The sequence below is a fragment of the Zeus faber genome (assembly GCF_960531495.2).
Source record: "Zeus faber genome assembly, chromosome: 2".
Lineage (NCBI taxonomy): Eukaryota > Metazoa > Chordata > Actinopteri > Zeiformes > Zeidae > Zeus > Zeus faber.
In genome coordinates, this window is record NC_137189.1 from 5,868,528 (window position 1) to 5,884,102 (window position 15,575).

The 15,575-nt window shown below is 46.4% G+C and overlaps 1 protein-coding gene across 1 annotated transcript in view; it reads right to left on the bottom strand.

The window, feature by feature from the left end:
• Nucleotides 1–341: 341 nt before the first annotated feature.
• The window catches only part of LOC307227588 (neurexin-3b-like), a gene marked incomplete at its 3' end in the record, with an annotated part of 299,424 nt that continues 284,190 nt past the window's right edge, over nucleotides 342–15,575 (bottom strand). The window contains exons 16-17 of the mRNA XM_079996955.1: nucleotides 11,315–11,404; nucleotides 342–659 (exon numbers count right to left, since the gene is read on the bottom strand). Coding sequence (XP_079853081.1) covers nucleotides 342–659; nucleotides 11,315–11,404 — 408 coding nt within the window. The remainder of the gene's footprint in view (nucleotides 660–11,314; nucleotides 11,405–15,575) is intronic.

A 15,575-nucleotide genomic window follows, 5' to 3' on the forward strand; every position in this document is an offset into this window, starting at 1 on the left:
GCACGTTTGAGCTGGAGCTCCAGGGGTTCCACTCGGCCTCGCGTGATGTTCTCTTACGCTGACAGGTGTCTCTGATGGGGGATTTCTTGTTTGTTTGTTTTGTTTTTGTTTTTGGGGGGGGGTGTCGTGTCTTTGCAGAGTCCCTATCAGCGCCACTCAATTGTCTTTACATAAAGAGTCAGTGCTTCCGTGAGTCAGTGCTTCTCTCAGTAGCACGCTGAGTTTCAAGAGAAATCACAGTTGCCAATATGGTACTGTCAAAATGTCTAAATCTTTTTTCCAAACAGTTTCATCTTTTTTTCGTGTGTTGGGAAATGATTTTTTGTATTATTTATTTTTTTCTATACATAATATTCCTTGTCCTTATCTTTTGGTCTCTTGCTACTGGCGGTGCCTTTGGTGGAGCCGCTCGGCGCTTTATCCTTCACCACAGCGCCGTTGGTCTGCGCCGAGTTGCTGATGTAGTTGCGCGTCTCGTCCACCTGGTAGGAGCCCTCGTCCCTGTTCCTGTACTTGTACATGGCGTAGAGGAGGATGAGGATGCAGAGGGCGGCGGCCGACACAATGCCCACCACCATGCCCGTGGTGCTGCTGGACTCCCGGATCACCTCGGATGCCCCCGGCGGCACCCGTCGCACCACGCCGGGCACGGTGGGCAGGGCGGCGGGCACCGTGCGCAGCATGGGCGAGGTGATGAGTGGGCCCCGTGGCTTGGTGCCGTCCACGTCAAAGGACGTGGGCAGGGGCAGCAGGACTATGTCTGGCTGCGGGGGTTTGACCTCACGGTTGTTCATTTTCCCTGCGGGCAGCTTGGGCGGCGCGTCTGACGGGACGCCCGCCAACGGTGGCGTGCCCCGGAGCTCGGGCAGAGGCGGGGTGGGTGTAGTCCTACCCGCCTCGGAGGCCTTGCTAGGCCTCAAGTCCTTGGCCTCCCACTTGGGCGCGAGGGCTTTGTAGCCACCTTCATAGGCGGATGTGGTCATGATCTTATCTGTTACCAGGGAGAAGGTGGTGTAAAAATCTTCATCGTCAGTCGGGGGCAGGCTAGAGTCGAAAGCTTCGCCAGAGCCAAACCCCGAAATCACCATGCCATCATCATCACCATCACCATCATCATCATCATCATCACCATCACCCCCATCACAATCATCGCTGCCTCGGTCCGACAAGCAAGGTACCCCCGCCTCAGTGGCCATGGCCAGGGACTCTTTGGTGGTCTCGATAATGGTGAGGACAGGGCGGAGGGTGGGGGGGAGGGGGATGAAGGGAGAACGAGTGGACACAGAGGGGATGTCTAGGGGGTCCTCGACTAGCACGGGGATCACTAGCTCCCCTCCTGGAAGGACAGAGAGAGAAACAGAGAAGCCAGTCAGAACCCAGCAAACACCTCCAGCGCAACAACTGACGGGCAGTACACATTAAGCAACCAGACACGGAAAAAAACCCAAAAACAAACGGGTAACCAAAAAACAGTACGAAAGCAAAGCCCAACATAGGGAAAGTAAATGATACAAAGGTAAACAACAGAAATAAATGAAATAGAAAGTACTATACCAGTGCAAAATCAATGAAACCCAGAAACAAACCCAAACTGAAAGGAAAAGAACAGCCATAAATAATGAATATAATACATCAAAAGGCTTTGAGGGATGCACAAGGGTGAGCCACATGGACCTGACATCCCTCCACTACGGTAGAACTACTGGACCATCGGGGGCTCGGCACTGCACTGTGTCAAGGAATAATTACCGTGGGTGTCGATTCAAAATCGAACGTGTCTACCTTGAAAAACTGTTTGAGCAACGTGACTCCATCTACGAATGTTTAGCCGTGAAGGTGACTGTGGAAAGGTCAACTCGGCTTTGAAAGAGGGGGCCGTCCTCTCTGTCAGTCTGACACATAGGTGATCGGAAAAAGGAAGCACAAATATGATTTATTACCTTTAGTAAGCTACATATTAAACTAATCTAAAGGTAAATATAATGGTGAAAAAAGCGATACTGCCACTAGTGCAGTTTTGAAGGACTAAGGGGCGGTTTGACGGACACAGATCAGGCCTCATCTTAGTCCAAATCAGACCTTTAATCTGGATGAACTGAAATGGCCTTTCTCAGTCCTGGTTTAAAATAGTGTCAGACTTGCCCGACTCGTCTTTGTTTAAACAAATCTGATTTTCAGAAGGAAGATCTAATCTGGAATCTAATCTGAAGCTAATCTGGGTCTAAGGGAAGGCTTTGGATTAAGGGGTGTGGCCTCCAGGTGGACCAGGTTGATCTGGACTAGGAGCAGCACTGAGACCAGACAGAAGGAGCCGACGAGTCCTTCATCACCTGAGTCTTGGAGGGGTAGTCTAGAAGTAATTCATCTTAAACTAAGCGACGTCTCAGAAAGGCATTTTTAAATTCTGGATTAATTTAAGTAGGATTATTTTAGTCCAGATTTAGATGAAACTGCCCCTAAAATAACTCTCAGTTCATCTGTAGCGCGTCTCTAAGACATAAACGCGCTCTACAGCCACATCTCTAAATCTCCAGATCAAAAGTTAAAAAAAGTTAAATTTGAAAAGTTAGAAAGAAACCTCTTATAAGTCACTATAAGCAAACAATAATAATAATAATAATAATAATAATAACAATAATGACACAGTTGTGGGAAAAACAAGGTCCACTTTAGTTTTTCCAGCTCTAGTGTAAACGGGCTCCCCTGTTGGCCCTAGCCTCTCGCCTTTTGACCCCTATATATATATATTTATCACAATGGCACAAAGTCACCTGGCAGTTCAACGACACCTGAATGTGTTGGGGTTTAGCAATGCGTCAGGGTGAAGGGAGGATTTCTCTGCTTCCTCACACCTCCACTTATTTGCATCGTGTGGTGTTTAGCTGGTGGGTGACAGTAATAACATTCAAATGTCGCTTGAATCTGCATTTCCTCTTGCCAGAGCGGCTTGCTCGTACACTGCAAAGGCTCACACACAGGGCACTACAAAGAGATGCAGAACCTCTCGGAGAAAAAAAAAAGGAAACAAACCAAAGGACGAAAATGAGCAAAACCAACAGAACAATTAAGGCAATGCAAAAGGAGAATCCAGAGTTAGAGCAACCATCATTAAAAAAACAAAAACAAAAACAAACCAAAAAAAAAAAAAAACATTCACAAATTAAAGCCACAGATAGAATTATCCAGAAAGGGATCAGTTAGTTAGGATAGGAAGGAAGTAAAAAAAAAAGTCAGCTTAGGAAATCATAAAAAGCCTACAAAAATAAAGGTTTTCAAAAGGACGAAAGCATACCATCAATTTTGTCAACTTACATCAACAAATTGGCCGCATGATTTTGGCAGGAAGAAAAAAAATTTACAAAATAAAGTTGTGTAAGAATGCCTTTGGACAGGTTAGGTTAGTTTCTTTTTTTAAATTTTTTTTTTAACAGTTTCTAATTTATGATTAATTATTGTTCTTTTTAGACAGGATGGCACAGGGAGGCAACAACACATACATCCACACATCATGACATGGAAAATAATCTTCACCATTCTGTTCCGGATATAATAATAAGGATAATAATAATTATCCTCTTGAAATATTCATCTTCTTTTGTATATAAAAAAGGAAACTGTACATCTATTAGTCTTGCTTTTATAGATAAGCTCCTTTTTAACATCTCTCCGTAAATAGTAAATATCTACAGTCAAGTCAGATTTTGATTATTCCATCATTTTTACCTTTTTTTTTTTTTTCCTAGTTTCGTATTTTTTTTCTCTCACTGATTTAAAGTCGTTCATTAGTTATGAACAAACAGGTGACTGTACATATCTTAAAATCTCCACGTAAAGGGGGGTGGGGGGGACGTTAGGGGGGTTTCAGGGTGTGAAACGGGGGAGGGGAGGGACCTATGAACATACTAGGAAGGAAATGACATAGATGGGGGTGAACGTGTACATCAGTTGCCATGTCCATGTAAAGGCGGCACGGAGCGGTCGAGCGGCATTAGAGCTTTTGGCTGTAAGGAAGGGATGGGGACATACAGACCATGAGCATATACATGCCCATCTACAAGAAGAGAACAGCACTCTCAACACTGACAGTTTTACAAACCCTAAGCTGCAACTTCTTTGCCATGCACAAAATCAATCTGATCATATTTGTCAAAATGCGTTAAAATCCAATTTCACAGAGACCTAATCAAAAAGTCAAATAACAGGAGTGTAGAAGAATAGAATAGATCTTGTTTCTTTTTTTTTTCAACAGGTTTAAATCCATAGATAGTGGTGAGGGTCAACTTTTTGTTTGGGAAAATAATCTTCTCTTTTTTCTCTATGAGGAGCAAACATTTTGCAGAATCCCACTGCAGAGGGTTGGAAATATTTTGTTATCCAGAAAACAAACAATAAAAAAAATTCCAATGCCAATTTATTGTTATCCAACTCACAGAGAAAAGAGGAAGTTTTAGTGCTAATTAGGACAAAAAAAATCAGCAAAACATTACAGATTAAAATTCTTGAGTAAATCATGATAGTAGTTGTCAATTTGAGAACAATTTCAGAAATAAACATAGATATTACACATATATGTCTACTAACATATATGTACAAAGACAAATAGAGTAAAATAAAAATGAGACAAATTGGCAAGCAGTAAAGGAAAAAAGCATCAGATTTCTCACACACTATCGAAGAGGAACAACCAGAAGGCACACACTGGGGCGGACGAAGAGAGAGAGGAGGGACAATGCAGAGGCAACATGTCACCACCTTCATGTAACTAATAATAAAGCTTTATTATTAGTTACATCAATGACTTGTGTTTGTCTTGTTAGTATCTTTAAACACAGGACAGGGCGTGCAGTCTGGATGTACGTCAGAAAGAGAGAGAGAAGAGAGGTAAATCACGCATGTTCTTCATTTTCAGTTCATTTGTTCTTAGTTTGACTCTAAGAGGTTTGGGTTAATGCATGCCTTAAGTAAGTTGCATTTAGGGAGAGTAATTTTCAATAACAATAACAGCAAGCTTGGGTCAGATAGGGTAAGGCAAGGGTTTTTTTGTATTTGTTTTTCTTTTGAAGGGTCAGGGGGGAGGGGGTTAACTCTAAGGTCACTGCTACCAAGGGCTGTGGGATAGCGTCTGAGGAACCAATGGGGATGCACCAATGGGGATGCACCACCCGAATGGCGTAGCGTTCTCACCAATTTGTCACTGGAAAATAAACAGTGCTACTTCCAGTAAATGTTTAGACTCTTATGTTAATGTGTATAACCAACAGCCTTCGCTTGACAGATAAGTACAGTATCGGGTGGGGCGGGAGTTCCACGAGAGGGCACAAGGCGTGGCGTTTTTTGGGTCCCCCCCCCGGTGAATCGAGTAAGCGCAGCAGGCGCACATCAACTCTCACTTCCTGCCCGCTCCCGGCTGCTCACAGAGCGCTCATTCATTTAGCGAGACCTGCGCGGCGGGAACCTGACGCACAAGAAAAAGATGATCTCCAGAGTGAGCGGAGCGCTGGGGGGTGGCAGGGGGGCGTGGGGGGATGCGGGCGGCGGCATTGGGCTCCTTCTCGTGTGCCATCAACATCTGGGCGGCAGACGAGCCTCTTACAAATGATGGATCCCTGTCAAGCTAATGAAGCGCGCGGTCGCCTCTTCCACTCGTACAATAAAATAAACAATGTGTGGCCACGATAATGTTTCAATCAGCGTTTTGCGGCGTGAGTAAATTAACAATTACCGCCTGGGGAACGTGATTCCACGCAAAGTTCTATTCATCTCACTCTGCCCCAGCTGTCTCCGCTGCGTTTGCATCTCTTCACTCCGGTTTCAGGCTCGCGGCGCTGCACAACCGCTGGCTGTGCGTTGCATCAACACAACCCGCAGCGTGGGGGTGGGGAGGGGGTGTGGGAAGGGGGTGTAACGCAGCCAGGGTCTCCAGTACGAGGCCCGTGCCGAGGACCTAGACGGTTCAGTAAACACGCTAATCCGGTATAAGCTCTCGTACGACCGGCGCGCTTCTCGCCGCATTTCCGAACCCGACAAACAGGGCGCGTCCTAATGGGTTTTGCTCAACGAGGAGCGCTTCTGTTTTCCCGCACCGGTGTCAGGGCGAACGGAGGATTTTGCTCTAAGCCTTTTTTCCTCCTTCCACCAATAATTCTTTCCACTCCCGCCCGACCTACAGCGCAGATCCAGTGGCTCTTCCTCTTTGGAGAACTCAAAACTGACTCTTTCTCCCTTCCCCCTTAATGTCTTGCTTCGGTGGTGGACTCGTAAAGTCACAAAAACCGCATCTGACGAAGACAAAGACAATATGTTGTTGCATCTCTATCTAATAGTCAGTAAAGTTGGAATCTGTGTTCCTCGCTTCTATTCATCATGGCCTCCTTTCACCACTCCGTGTGTGAGAAAGTCTCAGAGCCAGCCGGTTGTTGAAATGCTTGTGCCGGCCTTTTGAAGAGGAATTAAGCAATTAAAGCGACGACTGGATCGCAAAATATCCAAGTAACTGACGATCTCAGCAGCCCGGGAGACTCTGAATGCAGAATCTCGTAGCGGCATTTTCACTTCATTTTCCTTTCTTCCCTCCTCGCCCCCACCCCCTCTCTTCTCGCCTGATCTGCGTGTCCGTCCTGCGTTTGCTGAGGCCTCCGAATGGAGACGAATCCCGCCGGTGTGTCAGGGATTTAACCGTGCAACACCGTGAAAGGGGAAAAGCAGCGCACCGGCAACCAGCCACAGACAGGACTGAGTCAATAGGATTTCTGATGCTGCAAATTGCAGGTGAGTCAGTGGTTTGGGGCCTTGAAATCCCATCATAGCGGCATCCATTGTGCACAGCGACCTGCTGTTTGCAGATTAATTCACCATCACTCGCTATAGGTAGGGATTTCATTTCCAGGGACGCACTGACTCTCGGTGCGGACGGAGGGAGATGCCAGGGATTATACCGGTGCGGCGGCTGCGCTTTCCAGCAACATGCACCAGCTGAGCCTCACTATGACGACAACAAAAAACATATACTCTATCTTATCTTCTCTATGCACGCGGCCGCCAACAGTCAACAAGAGTGACTTTTTCCTCCCTTTTCTTAAAAAGATGAACCCAGTTTAACTCAGAGTTCGGGGTGAGCTGGAGATCCAGAGCTCTGCGCTGCCACGTGAGAAAGCGTCAGCACAGGAGGACCGGGACTGTTCTGGGGGTGTCCTCGAGCGGCGGTGCGTGACAGATAGATCTTAATCCGTCGTCATGTGGCCGGGTGCGCTCTGGCATGTTAAATCGGCATCCTTGGCAGGCGTGGCAGCTCACCCCTGTCAGCTGGTCGATTTGCTGAATGAACATTAGGCTGCAAATCTACGCTCGGTGGACGTATGTCAGCGAAATAACCTTTAAACTGATCTGAGGTCCGTGTGAAAGTGACAGCCGGCCCGATGGGGCCTGACGGAAGCCGGAGCCACGAGGAAGCTCACTGATCCATCCCAATGGTATTTCACTCGGTGCCCCACACGTGTCCGTGCTCCTTCATATTCTGTCCTGGAAGCATGCCGCGATAACGCACCAGATCTAGCACGACGCTGCACCGCCGAGGTAAGACTCCCATCGTAGAAGACGATATTTGTCTTAAATGCTGCACAAGAGAACGTCATCTGATTGAAAGATGCCTCTCGCTACTCTACTGAGAGTGACCTTGATCTACTATCAAATGTTGATGAAAATCACTCGTGAATCACTATAGGAAAATAAGTTGATCTCTGAATTTCAACACTTATTTGGTAATGAGAAAGGTGAGACGGTTAATCCACTGCTAAGTAAATCTGCCTTTCTCTCATTAAAGCAGTATCCCAAACCTTGTGGCTATGAAAGGTTCCCTGCACGCTTTTAGCTTTTATTTTTGAAGAGATATCGGCCCTCTTGTGGAACTCTCACAGGATCGAGGGGAGCAGGGAAGGATTCACACTTTGAAAACAACACAGACAACAAACAAAACACAGAGCAGACCACGCAGGCTGGTCAGACAGACGCAGACGGAGCACCAATACCAACACCAACACCAGATGCTTCAAAAGCAGGAGTGTTCAGCGGGAACAGCAGCGGTGTGGTCGCCACTGTAGCCCTGAATGGCTCACAACGCATACACTGTCAGCCGGCAAGGAGGGGCGAGGGAAGGGAGGGAGAGGGGGGTAGAAGGGAGGGTTCCAGCCTCAGACACTATGGGTGGAGGAGGAAAAAGAGGAAGAAGAAGAAGAAGAAGAAGCAAACACGATGGGTGCCAACCGTTGGCATGCAGAAGCAAGGTACTAAGGGGGGAGGGAGGAAGGGGAAGCAGATCACCAAGGCATAGTAAATTGAGTTAGTCCACACGGCTATGAGGTACAATCCAGTACAGAGCATGCCACGAATGCCTTCTACTGGGAGCAACAGATAGAATAGAAAAACAGATATACTTTGTGGCAATAAAAGTCTTTTTTATGCCATCTGCATTCAAAACAGACATATATGCAGAGAGGCGTAAAGAAAGAAGGGGGCTGTGGTGTGGGATGGGATGGCATGTGGGGGAGGGGGGGGTGGGGGGGGTTGATGTTTGTGGGTAGGGGAGTAGGGGGGGGGGGCGAGTCAAGGAGACATTCTTTCACACATGACTTTCTGGAGACAGGATGGAGGGATGGTGGGGGAAGGGGGGGGGCGGGGGTCGCCTGCACAAGGCCAAATAAAGGATGATGGCAAGAAAAGATTTTGTTGCCGTTCATTTCCCCTATGTCGAAAAATGAGGGATGTGTCTTTGGTATATAAAATAAATATATATTACAAAAAAAACCTTTGAATATAATGGACAGAATGAAGATGAGGAGGACTTTTGAGAATTTTTTCCAACCACCAAAAGTTCATGCGGCACAAGATGAGGCAAAAAACAGGAGGACGACTCTATCCTTGCTTGGAGGATGGATGATGGATCATGAGAAACCCAAACCAAAAAAAAATTAAAAATAAAGAGAACCCCAAATACGTCACCCATCAACCCCCCCAAATAAAATAAATACAACGGAAACAAAGGTGAAATCATAAGCAACCCAACAGTTGGGTCTGGAGTCAAAACAGAAGAAAGATGTTTGTATGTGCATCGCAGGAGAAATTCAACCAAAAAGTCAACGAAAAAGTGAAAAAACAAACAAAGTTAAGAACCCACATCATGTCATGCGGCTGTTCACACACGGAGAAGCGAGGGCGAGGAATGAGGAGATGAATTTCTGTGGCAACGTGGTGGGATGGGGGCAATGGCTGTGTAGGACTACGTAGTGTATGTGGGCGGGGCACCGGGCGGGATCTTTCCAAGAAAAACCTTTATTTATTTTTTTACTTCCACTCAAACTTTTGAGAACACTCTGGTTTAAGGTGATATCTGAAATAAGCGTGTGGGGGTAGTGTGCGGGGTCCACGAGCTGTCCAACTCATCCATTGAATTATAATAATATTCCGAGTTAAGGAAGGAACTCGTAAGTTACGCTTGTAGATAAAGGGGTTGAACCCAAACACCGCGTAAGGAAATTACTTTTTCTACCGGGAAACAAATGTCACTGCGGCGCGATAAGAGCTTCAAAGTACACGCATGCATTTCTCGCGGATGTGGGCAAAGTGGCAAAATTAATTGTTCAATTTAAAGTGGAATATTTCCCAATCACTCAATATACTGCGGGGAAGAGAGTCGGGTTATCCGTTATTATCTCCCAACGGGCGATAGCGGAAGAGCAATACATGGTTTAATTAGGCCTCGTCCAAGTCGCCATTGTTCCACTTATTAAACGCGGCGAAAAGTAAGTGGAACATATGTTTTGGTGCTAAGCCGGGGCGTATTTAGCCAGATTAACGCAGCATCCATTAGTCTGCTGTGATGGTATTTTGAAGGACAGTGCGGCAATTACGTCGTCCGGAGCCGTTAATGATTTTCAGAAAGCCTGGGGGCGGGGGGTTTACCCTCGCGAGCTGCTGTCCTGACTCGTGATTGACGGCCGTGGAATAAAACGTATGTTAATAAAATGTCTCTGGCCAACCAAACCCCAGTCGCCTCAAAAACAACCCCCCCCCCCCCCCCCCCCGCCATTTGTAGACAACTTGTTTGGCCTTTTCATGTCTTACTGTTTCCCTGAATGACCGACTTGGAATTTTATCACTTTCACCTGCTGACAAAGTGTGTGTGTGTGTGTGTGTGTGTGTGTGTGTGTGTGTGTGTGTGTGTGTGTGTGTGTGTGTGTGTGTGTGTGTGTGTGTGTGTGTGTGTGTGTGTGTGTGTGTGTGTGTGTGTGTGTGGAGGGAGGAGGGAGGAAAGACGATGCGCACAGAAATTCGAGGATATCTGTTCTCTATTAGAATGTTTCAGGTAAGGCAAGCCTCCGACAAAGGAAGACAAGAGGTACAAACGATAGAGGAAGAAGGGAGGAAGGAAGGAGGAGGAGGAGGAGGAGGCTCCATTGCAGTTAGTCTGCTGCACTTCACAGGTGTCTATGCCCGTAAGCATCGTTGTTCTCGAAAGAATCTCAAAATGTATCCTCTGTCGGAGAGAGAGAGAGAGAGTGAGAGAGAAAGAGAGGGAAGACGCACACAGACGGACGCACGAGCGAGAGGAGGATCCGCCGCGGACACGACGGATACATTTTGAAGCATCAGCGCGGGCGACATGGGGCTCGATACCAATTTTCGTACTTTGTCAGGTTAAAGTTTTGCTGCTCTCCATCGAATGCTGAGAGGACAAAATTAGTATCAGCGCCCGACCATGCCGGCGACCAGAAGCCCCATAGCCAAGTGTAACTTGTGGAAGCTGTGGAGGATGGGGAGACGGGCTGTGCTAACGCTAACGCTAATCCTAATGCAGTTCTGTGGCTGCAGTGCACTCCAGTGTGCAGTAGAGTCGGGACTGCAGGCTGTAGTTATTTATTTACACACTTGTGAAAAGTTTAAGGTGAAATAAAATGTGTGACATTGCGTAAAGGGTGTTGCTAAGGATACAGAGTTTAAGCGCCCGGTCCCTTTTATCCGCCTCCAAAGTGCTCAGAGATGCTTAAACTTTACATATTTCACGTGGCAGGAAAAGAGTGTGTGTGTGTATATCTCTCTGTTAGCGGCTGCTTTTAGGGAGGCGTTTGAAGTTACACTTGAGGCTCCCATGGGACGTGATGCTCGGAGGAGAGGCTCCTCGGTAGCAAATCAAAAGAGAAGAGAAGGGGAGGGGGGGTGTAGAGAGAGAGAAAGAGAGAGAGATAGAGAGAGAGAGAGAGAGAGAGCAGGGGTTTTCTTTTGTGGGGTGGGGGGTTTTTTGGAAGCAAGCACAACTTGACACACCCATCCCACCTGTCTGTCCGGAGTCGCACTCCTCCAGGTCCTCGTCGTCGCTGGAGCACTCCGCCGACGAGACGATGTCGTCTGTGGTCTGCGGGACACACGCACACACACACACATACAAAACCATGTACACAACCATGTACACAACACACACACACACACAAAAACACAAAGTTGTGTTATCATTTATGCAGAGATGTATGGACACATGGTGGTTCATCCATTTATGCACAAGATACGATGCAGTGTGTGTGTGTGTTTGCATGTATGTGTGCGCACACACACACACACACACACACACACACACACACACACACACAACAATACGCGCACACACCAATATGCACTGCAGACCCAGCAGCGGATTCTTATCTGTAAAAACTGCACGTACGGTATGCAATATTCTCCATTCAAGTCAATGTGATGCCTACAGATAGCCACACACGCACACACCCTCAGCCCCGCCTTCCCAAGGACATAGATCACTTTGAGTCAATCATATTTCACCGTGTTTATCATCCCTCACTTTGCGCGCTCTCCACCTCTACAGATAATTGTTTTCCTTCACTCTCCGCTCCGTCCCCTGCCCGTTATTTACCGCCCTCCTCCACTGTCCACAATCAATGGCCCTGTGTGGAGTATGGCGGAGGGATGGAGTGATGGAGTGATAGAGAGTGGATGTGTGGATGCCGCACACGCAGCAGCAGCAGTGGATTATCTTAAACCTCCAGCATCCCACTATTCTGATTTACCACCAAACTCCTTCCCCTGCCTCTACACCGTCCGCTACCAGCTCGACCTATGGAGGACGGCGAGGAGGCCATATTTCAGTGGGGGGCGTGGTGGCGGCCGGCAGCCGACGTTTATGGAAGCAGATCAGCACAGCGATAAAACAAGCCCCTGTCACCGAGCGGGGCTTATGAAATCACAGCCCTGATTGAGTTTTCCCGTCCGGGCCCCAACGTGCCGGGGCTCTAAACATCATTTGGTCTGACAGACTAATGAAACGCACCCCCACGCCTCAGCCTCAGCTGCCGCTATCATACGAGCAACCCCTGCCTCCTTCCATATGCAAGAACACAGACACACACACACACACACACACAAACACACACACACACACACACACACACACACACACACACACACACAGACAGACACACACACAACTTGTAGCCGCAGTGATGCAACACAGCTCCCAGTCGAGGGAACCGTTTTCCAATGCAAATTGAGCTGTAGAATGATTAGAAGTTATGAGATGTGTTTTGTTCCAGCACATTTGATACAGTGATTATCTGTGTGTGCGTGTGCGTGTATGTGCGTGTGCATGTGCGGGTGCGGGTGCGCGTGGGCGTGCAGGAGCGCATGCGCGTGTGCATGTGGGTGGTCGCACTGGCAACACAAAGTTTAAAAAAAGAAAAGGGAAGAAGGAGCCAGAGAAGAGACTCTAAACCAAATTGCCACAAAATATGGCCCCTTGGTAAATATGGCATTATTTATTGAAGCTACATTAAGAGCGCAAAGGCCTGGCTAAACTGTGGGGGTGGGAGGGGTGGGGTTATTATGTGTGTGCGTGTTATTATGATGGCGGCAGTCGTGGCTGGCAGGGCCACAGAGGGAGATGAAATACCACGGCAACTTCTAATTCTGTTCCAGCAATTTCATTCCACACCAACGGCGTCCCATTCCACCATCAAGCCCAAAACGCTGACTCTCCTCCATTCATGCTGCATTTCTCTGCAGCTGAGGCCTGCCACATCTCAGTAAAAAAAAAAAAAAAGTATCTTCTTTTTTAATCTTTTATCTATTTTGCAGCAGAGGCTCGCTGAACCCTCCGTTTTTAAAGTGTAATTACATGTGAAAAATATGTGTTATCACCGATACTGACTTCAGAAGGTCGTAAGGTTTATCAAATGATCATCTGCCCACACAACAAGGGGATGAATAAAAAACAGACCTTCGAAAAAAAACAAAAAAACAACAGTATGACCTGCAAGGTTTGAGAGCAATCCACATATAACGTCCATTGTTTGATCATTTCACCTCCTGCTTCCACTTATTGGGGGTGGCGTGCGACGGGACGCTGCGTTCTGTGTCCAATTGTTTGAAGCCAGAGCCTGAGGGGCTTCCTGGAGGCTGCGGCTCTTTCCAGAAGAAAAAAACAAGAAGCCATGAGCTGGTGGTGAAGCACAAACATTCGGGAAGGTGCGTTGGCTAGACCGCAGCGCGCGGCCAATGGCAATAAGAATACACAGCCATAACAAAAATAACCTTTTTAGTCATGACATGGCAGCCTTGGATGATGAAGTGTCAAGTGTGTATCCGTTAGTGGTTGTTGTGAGAGAAAAATGCACTTGATCAATTCTTTGAATTATGTTTTATATAGGACAACAACTTTTTGTATGTAACGTAGCTTTTAAAACACATTGCCTTGGGGTTTATATGAAGAGACTGTTCTTTCCAACAATGCCTACTGTAGTTAGGGTTTACCAGATCACATTCCATCTTCACTCAACCTGGTGTGGAGATAAAGATAACCCCCAGGGGGCTCGACCGAGCATTATGGTTTGTTTTATGGCACAGTGAGACTGTACCTGTGACCTGAGTTTGACTGTTAAACCATTGTATGAGAGAAACACCCGGGGATATGATTGAGGGGGCATAGTGCTGGAAATGACAAGCTGACCAATGGTTCACAACTGTGTTAGTCCTTATCTCTGTTTTTCTAGCTTGTAAAAGGCCCATTTGTGTAAACACTCAATGTATGCTTTCCTGGCACCGCTAGTGTTCAATGTTTTCTTTGTTAAAACATGTTCTCAGCTGTTACTCAAGGCAACAGCAAATCACAAGGCTAGTCTCAGAATGGGACACAACCTTTCATCGGCATAAAGCCCTCTTCAACAGAAGCAAAGGCAGACTGGTCAGAACATTGCTTTGGAGCGGCTTTCTCTTTATTCTGCAGAATAAATATCTTCCAATATTCTCATTTTGTTTTCCTGTAGTGGGCAGATTAACCTCACCGACCAGGCAGAAGACATTGTTCATTATCATTCTTTTTTAGGAACCAAACTACAAAAACATGAAATCTAAAATCGGAACTTTCAAGGTTCATGGAAGCTGTTTCCATACCGCCAATAACCAGAACTGGTAGTATGGAGCAGCACTGATAGTTAAAAAAGTCCATAATGTCCTTTTTTAAGTCCCTTACAGCCCAGAGTCACACCCACTCAACTATTAAAATGCAAGTTTGGCAATTTGTTTTAAGTTAAAATGAAAATTAACTGAAACATGGAATAAATACCTAATCTGCAAGCAAACAAAGAGTTTACGAGATGGATCCACTGACCACGCCCACCCAATAGAGCCCCGCCGACTTTCCCGAGTGCGTTTCGAAAAAGAAGAGGGAAGCGGGAGAAACTGCAACTCCCGGAGTCTGGTGTTTCCGTTCCCAAGTAGGCCAAGGTCATTTTCCCATTTTTTACAGAATATGAAAGTGCAGGTTGTGAGCATTCAAATGATGTTATACATTGAAATGAAAATGTTATATGAGGAAGATATGCTTACTTTGTGACAAATAAACCTCTTGAATCTTCAATGTTGAATGTATTTGAATGTTGGTAGACCTAAACTCCTCAAGCAGAGAAAATGCCCCTGAAAGATTCTGAAGTTTTTCACACTTCAGAGGCAGGTAATGGGTGGGAACAACAGCTGTTAACTCCGCCCCCAACCACGCCCTCACTCGACTCGACTCATACGGCCTGTCATTGTCAACCAGGCGACAATGACACGACCAGCCAACCCCCAGGAAACCAACCTGCAGGGCTGACATGTTTAGATTGCTAAATGTGCATTAAAATAAACTTTAACCATTATATATGATATGAATAGAACTGTATAAGTCATGATAAAGTCACTAACACAAGCAAACCAAAGATGCAAATCCATCACGAGACTAAAACAAGGGTACTTCGGTGACAGACCACAAGTATTTAGTAATCCTAAAACTGTTGTTTGTTATATTGAGTGTGTTCTTCAACATTTAAACTTTCCTAATACAAGAAAAAAATGTAAAAACACACATACATTTTTTTTTTAAATTGTGTCCATTAGCAGGACTCGGTGGACACAGTGAAGTGAGCCTTTACCAGGGGAAAGAATAATAATGCGGTTGCCGGAGGGACGACAAAAACTGATTTCACAGCCAGGGAAATCCAATTCTCTGTCTAAATCTCCATAACATAGAGAAGGATATATTTTGG